Here is a 7,623-nt window from a genome sequence, read left to right on the forward strand (position 1 = left end):
TTTCAGTCATTCGACTGCGGCCATGCTGGAGCACCGCTTGTAGTCGAACAAATCTACAACTCTCTCTCTTCTCTTTCCCCTCCTTAATTCTTTTGTTCCTCTTTTTCTCTCCCCACGTGACCAATAGGCCAGACTGCTAGCCCTCTTTTTGCGTCTGACCACGGTCAGTGCAACATCGATATTCTTCCGTGTGTTTGTGAAAGCTCTGTATCTCTGCCGTAAGGCTTCATTTCCGCACACACCAGCTGAATTCAATTCGTCCCCAGTCGAAAGACACCTGTTGTTATGTCCTGCTATTATTATTAATATTTTTATTGTATTTATATTTGTGTAACATCGTCTGTTTTTCCGTATACATTCCATGCTTTCTTCCAAGGAATCTGATGCTCTTAGCTTACTTTTTCCTTGGGGCTGGCCAGATTGGAGCAATCTCAAGATTAATCAGCCGAAATTGCGAGGATGATCTGGTTCTTTACAGGGGACAGAAAGCTTCGAATGACCCGTCCTTTCTTTTTCATAAAGGACCCGTTTGTACTTTGGTGTGAAATAATTTTTTCCACACGTTTTTTTGAGTGCATTCAACGATGCTCAGTCCGAACCCACCACCCGCCAGATTCTTCCGGAAAAGAAAGGGGGAGGGGTGGTGGGGGACCTTGGAGTTTCCCCACCAACAGAGTTTTTTTTTTTTTTTTCTGGGTTACTTTACATGCTTTCAATGTATGTGACATTGAAATTATACGTAAACGGCTCCTTTCCTTAGAAAAGGAAAGATTCAGCCACTATTTCTTGCATGCCCTGCTACCAGGTAACAGCTATTTTGAGTCCTGTATCGTAAATAGCTGTTGTATGGTAACAGGGCATGCTAGAAATAGCAACCAAATCTTTGGAGATGAGATATATTGAATGCACTTGAATAAAACCTATGGAAACAATTTATTTCACAGTGAGGTTATGAACAGGTCTTTTACGAAATATTTACGGTATTTCTAAAGCCATCTTCACTTTAAAATATTTTTTAAATATGCCAAAACAATTTTCGTAATGGTATTCAATTGAAAATAATAAAAAAATAAATAAAATTGTCTGTTTAAAGAAAGCTAAAATATAAATACAAAAAAGCAAAAATAGAAACATTTCCTGTAAAAACAACTTTTTTTGTTGGCAAGTTAGTCATAATGTGTCTAACCGAAAGGCTAGAAATTCTTCCTTTTCAACGTTAAGTTATTTTTGGTGTATTTTCCCAATATGCACTGTTCTGGGTATTTATACCCACCAAAACTCCTAATATCTCAAGAACCAGTTGTCCAATTCATGCGAAACTTGTTTTATTCCGTTTGTATTCACATTTCAAGAAAGTCTTAATTCTTAGTATTTTCCCCATTATGTGCCATTTTGGCTATGTAACATTGGAAGCAAGATTGAAGTTCATTTTTAATGTAATATATGTGTGTGTGTGTGTGTATAGGTCTGCCTACTTACAACTGCAATACAAGTATTTAGTTGTGAATAAACCATTATACTTGGCACTTGTTGGCCTGGAGAAAGTCTTTGAGAGAATTCCTCAGTTGGCCACACACCAAGGTTCAACAGAACCTACTGAAGTAAGCCAACGTGCTTCTGGCATTATCACAGGCAAGAGCAAGATGTCGACATTAAAGTTCGTACTGTTTTCAAATTTTGGCACAAGGCCAGCAATACCACGGGTGTGTGTGTGTGTTAAGTTGAATATGTCGATTCCAGTGCTCAACCGTTGCTTATTTCCACCAACCCCCAAAAGGACGAAAGACAAAGTCCACCTTGGCAGAATTTAAATGCAAATGTCATGTCAGAAGAACCACAGCTAAGCATTTTCCCCAATGTGCTAACGACCCTGCCAGTTCGCCACTTTAGTTTATTATTAATTACTAGTGGGACCCATGTAAATTCTACAGAATGAAAAAAATTAAGAGGACCTATTTAAGAAAGAGAGGATGATTTGCATTTTTATAGCATTCATAGTTTTAGCTTTCTTTGAATATACTTGGCATCTGTCTACATCCAATTCCTCACAACACCATCGGTGCCATCTTTTTCCTCTCTTTTATTATATCTTCTTAGTGTTCCATGCTCTAGATCTGTGCATCTTTTCTCAGGCAGCTTGCAACCGTGTCTCTAGTGAATCCATAGTTTAGGCTAAATTAATCCTTAGAAACAAATATCAATCTCTTAAGTGAGAAGGCGATAAATTGCACAGAAGTGCAAGTGTTGAGTGATGGTCTCTATAAAAAAAAAAATTCCTTTACCCTATCAACACACCACCACCACCATCATCTCTCTCTCTCTGCCTTTCTTTAATATCAACATCAGAACATCACCCCTCTGCTAAGATTATATTTCTAACTCTTCCCTATATCACGACCTTCAGCTAGCTTTTTTAACCATAAAATAACTATTACACTCCCCCCATCACGTCATGCTTGCTTCTTTCTTAGTCTTTTTGTTTCTCCTTTTTTTTTCTTTCTCTATTTGTCTCACTCTTTGTCTTATCATCTTTTCTCTCTGTACCCCCTTTTCTCTAATAACATGAAAGTGTTACTGACGAGCTAAGTAACAGAATGAGAAGCAGAATTATTATAAGATCACCTTACTCTATTTCTCCCTCCCTTTTCTCCACTTCTGTCCCCACCCCTCATTTATTCCACTAATCTAATGAAAGCATAACAGCTGTACAAACAAGCTGGTTATTATATATGTACATAAATATCATTTTTGTCTGAGGTTTGGATAATATTTTTTGCAGAGTAATTACATATCACATAAGAAGACTGGAAAACAGTTTGATAGTATTTATTCAGCATTACATGTGTTTCATTACCTAATAGGAATTACAAACTTTTAGACAAAGAGAAAACATGTAAAATATCTCCTATAAGAAATTCTTCATACATACATATATACACGTGTGTGAGTGTGTGTGTGTATGCGCAAGTGAGTGTATCCTTGTCCAGACATTATGTGATGTCCGTAAATGGCCATCATGACCGTCATACTTGTGCAGTTGTTCATTTCCAGTCCTCTGCGTAAATTATGTCTCACCAGGGAAAATATTTCCTTGCTTGGAAACAGGTGAGGATTGGTGACAAGAAAGGGTACCCAGCTCAGGAAAATCTCCATCAATGAATTCCATCTGATCCATTGAAGCATGGAAAAGCGAATTTTAAATGATGAGGATTATCATCTTTGTAGTGATATGGTTCCTCTTCTGTATGAATGCAGTTATGTTTTAATAATTGATCATTTTCATAGATTGACTTAGCACAAATGTCTTAGGGTATGGTTTTATCTTTCATATTAATAGGACTGTGTATAATTCTCCATTTTCATAGAATGATTAAGCACTGCTATCACAGTGATATGTTCTCCTTCCTCTGTCAATGCTCTTTTGATTCGTTAATGGATCATTTCAAATGAAAGGCTTACCATTGATATAGTTTCTTTCTTGTGTAGAGGGTTTTATGAGATACAAACTTGTCCTTCTGAAGTAATGTTATACAACCAATGTCACTGTGTTATGGATCAACTTCATAGTGAATACTCTTGTGTTTAATTGAGTGATGTTTTTGTGAGAATGATTTACCACAGATGTCACAGCGATATGGTTCCTCACCTGTGTGAATACGTTTATGTGCAGTCAAGGTACTGCTAACAGAGAATGATTTACCACAGATATCACAGGAATATGGTTTGTCTCCTGTATGAATACGCTTGTGTTTAGTTAAGCTGCTGCTTTCAGAGAAAGATTTGCCACAGATATCACAGTGGTATGGTTTCTCCCCTGTATGAATACGCTTGTGTTTGGTTAAGCCACCGCTTTCAGAGAATGATTTACCACAGATATCACAGGGATATGGTTTGTTTCCTGTATGAATACGTTTGTGTTTAATTAAGGTACTGCCACCAGAGAATGATTTACCACAAATATCACAGTGATATGGCTTGTCTCCTGTATGAATACGTTTGTGTGCAGTTAAGTTACAGCGAACAGAGAATGATTTACCACAGATATCACAGGGATATGGTTTCTCTCCTGTATGAATGTATTTGTGAGCAGTTAAGTGGTGATTTTGAGAGAATGATTTACCACAGATATCACAGGGATATGGTTTCTCTCCTGTATGAATGTATTTGTGAGCAGTTAAGTGGTGATTCTGAGAGAATGATTTACCACAGATATCACAGGGATATGGTTTCTCTCCTGTATGAATGTATTTGTGAGCAGTTAAGTGGTGATTCTGAGAGAATGATTTATCACAGATATCACAATGATATGGTTTCTCTGCTGTATGAATAAGTTTATGAGTGGTTAGGTTGCTATTTCCAGAGAATGATTTACCACAGATATCACAGGGATATGGCTTGTCTCCTGTATGAATACGTTTGTGTTTAATTAAGGTACTGCCACCAGAGAATGATTTACCACAGATATCACAGTGATATGGTTTGCCCCCTATATGAATATGCTTGTGATTATCTAAGCTATGAGCATGAGAGAATGATTTACCACAGGAATATGGTTTCTCACCTGTATGAATACGTTTGTGTTTAGTTAAGCTACTACTTTCAGAGAATGATTTACCACAGATATCACAGGGATATGGTTTCTCACCTGTATGAATACGCTTGTGTTTGGTTAAGCTACTGCGAACAGAGAATGATTTACCACAGATATCACAGGGATATGGTTTCTCCCCTGTATGAATACGCTTGTGTTTGGTTAAGCTACTGCGAACAGAGAATGATTTACCACAGATATCACAGTGATATGGTGCTTCCCCTTTATGAATTTGTTTGTGTTGATTGAATTTACTTTCTTCTAAGAATGACTCTTTGCAGATGTCACAGTCATATGATGATTTTCCTAATTCTTCAGACATCTCTTCAAGAAAAATAAAATCGATCCTTCAAGTTCTACAGATCAACAACTTTTCAAAAATTTATGGATATTTTGCTTTTATAGTTTATTCCAAACAAATATCACTTCTCTTATATTTCTTCTAAATGTGATCAATGCCAATATTTAAAAATGTTGCAAATACTCTTTGGAAATCCATCAAAGTATATTTAAAAGAGAAAATTATCTCTTGCACATTTCAGACACAGAAGTAAAGAAATGTTTTCTCTCTCAGAGGAAATATTTTACTGTAATTCAGCAATGTTTTATAGAAGCAGGATTATATGTTTGTAGAATATCTTTGCAGAGTCTTTCAAACATGATACATATTGATGATTCTTTAAAAGTAAAAAATACTTTTTAGCCAATTTCATGTGATTTTCTGAAAGAATAGAAAAAATAATATAAGACATCAAGTATGTTTAAAAGGCAGCTATTCAAAAGTGCAAATTTACGACATTTCTGTTTTCATAAATTGTAGAAGTAATTCTTTATCTGAACTATTAAATTTATCCCATCTCTCTATTTTCAAGAGGTTTATATCACAGACACATCCATCGTAATAACACCTCCTGGACATTGCGTCTGTCCTAGACACACACACTCACACCAATATACATGTCAATGACAGTAGATATCTGATGTTTTCCCCTCAGTGTTCTATTGTATCAACACAGGTTTGTTTTATAAAATAGACATCACTCCTCCTCTGCCTCTTTCTGTATGTGCATAAATATACAAATATATATATGTGGTTAGCTTAATGTTAACCTTTTGTTGAGCATAAAAGATGCATAAAAGTCAGTAAATAATATTGATGTCTGACTTGCAGCATCAAAATCTTTTGTGGGGAATTTTTGATGTTAAGAAAAATTGTTGGTTGATGAAATTGGTGACAATCCTTCTCCATGGGGCAAATGGAAGAGGCTTCAATGAAGTCTATCCTTATTTTACGGAAAAACTATAATTTCTTTTCATTGTTATGCACAGAGTTTTAAAACTTAGCCATTCTTGTTTCTTTCTTTTAATTATAAATTCTTACACATTATAATTAATGTTTCTCTTCCTTGTTGCTTCAAAACGAAATATTGTTTATCTGGATGAGTGAAAAATACATTCATATTAAATATATACGCATTACGAAGAAAGAAAAGGATAACTTGCATAATTAACTGAAAATAACATTAAAAAAAGGGTGCAATTCTGCTTTAAACATTATATAGCTCCTTATAATTTTTTCCCCATTTTCCTGTGGAATTTTCGGAAAATTTTTTCCAAATTTGTGACCTACATTATGAAAAAAATTGTTTTTTTCAATTTTTCCCATTTTTTAAAAAATTGCCACTGTAGAACCTTTTTAAAAAATGGGAAAAATTGAAAAAAACAATTTTTTTCATAATGTAGATCACAAATTTGGAAAAATTTTCCGAAAATTCCACAGAAAAATGCGTAAAAAATTTTAAGGAACTATATAATGTTTAAAGCAGAATTGCACACTTTTATTAATGTTGTTTTCAATTAATTATGCAAGTTATCCTTTTCTTTCTTCGTAATGCGTATAATGCGAATACGTATTTGCAAAGATTTTCTGAAAATTCCGGAAAAAACAAAACAAACCCCAGATATTAATTGTAAGTTGTAATGATGCAGAAGAACCGCCAGAAATAAAGACTTCCTATGTCTCAAATAAAAGCCATTTCCTCTCGATACGATATTTGCTTTTCGTTTCAGTATTTCAAGTGCACACTCGTATTTTTATACATTCCCCATTTCTTACTAATTACATCGTAATTTTCCCGCATTTAACGAAATCGTCGAATTTACACGTTAGAAAGAAAGATAAATGTTATCCAAACAAGGGATTGATCCGACGTTTTTACAAATAATTTAGAAAATAACCAAAAGTGCAATGAAATGTCTAAAAGAAAACGACAACACAATGAAAGTATTAAAATTACAGCCTTTCGTATAATTTCGTCTTAGTGAGATTTGTTTTCCTTTTAACTTTCTCAACACATCGAAACAAATAAATGTACATAATACGACACATATATAATAGAAATGTTTAAATAAATACTTACATAGTAATAGATATGGAGAGAAAGAGTGAAGGAGGGAGACGTGAGAACTGGAGTCAGAGTGGACAACGACAGCTTCAAGAGAATTTCTAGATTTCTACAACAAACGTTAATTAATATTTTTCAGGTCCACATAATCGTAAATGCTGTATCTGTTTGTTTAGACAGTTAATTACCAATCATTTGTATATATTTGATTGGGTTTTCCTCTTAAATATCAGTCGTAAAGTGGAACTGATCAAACAATCAAGGTGCGTGAGAAACAAGAACAAGAAATACACTTAATTAGGAAGGGGAACTAACTCCAGTCATAAACGACAAAACACCATTACTCACTCACTCTATCCACCTCCCTCTCTACCTTTTTTTCTCTCTAGCTCCCACTCCTTCTCAACCTCTCTCTCTAGCTTTCACTCCTCTTTCTCCAGCTTCCACTCCACGTTTCTCTCTCTCTCTAGCTCTCACTCCCCCTTTCTCTCTATCTAGCTCCCACTCCACCTCTCTCTCTAGCTTTCTTTTCCCCTCTTTCTCTACCTCCTTCTCCTCCTCTCTCACTAGCTTCCACTCCACCTCTCTCTCTAGTTCCCACTCCACCTCTCTCGCTCTAGCTCCCAC

At 35.3% G+C, this 7,623-nt stretch overlaps 1 protein-coding gene across 1 annotated transcript; it reads right to left on the reverse strand.

The window, feature by feature from the left end:
• Positions 1–2,287: 2,287 nt before the first annotated feature.
• On the reverse strand, positions 2,288–4,637 carry LOC115225908 (zinc finger protein 253-like; the record flags this gene model as incomplete). The annotated part of the gene is made up of 2 exons (XM_029796912.2): positions 2,288–4,402; positions 4,562–4,637. Coding segments are annotated over 2 exons (930 nt in total), but the record flags the coding sequence as incomplete, so codon positions are not given.
• Between the last annotated feature and the right edge of the window lie 2,986 nt (positions 4,638–7,623).

The sequence above is a fragment of the Octopus sinensis genome, linkage group LG28, assembly GCF_006345805.1.
Source record: "Octopus sinensis linkage group LG28, ASM634580v1, whole genome shotgun sequence".
In the NCBI taxonomy this organism is placed as follows: domain Eukaryota; kingdom Metazoa; phylum Mollusca; class Cephalopoda; order Octopoda; family Octopodidae; genus Octopus; species Octopus sinensis.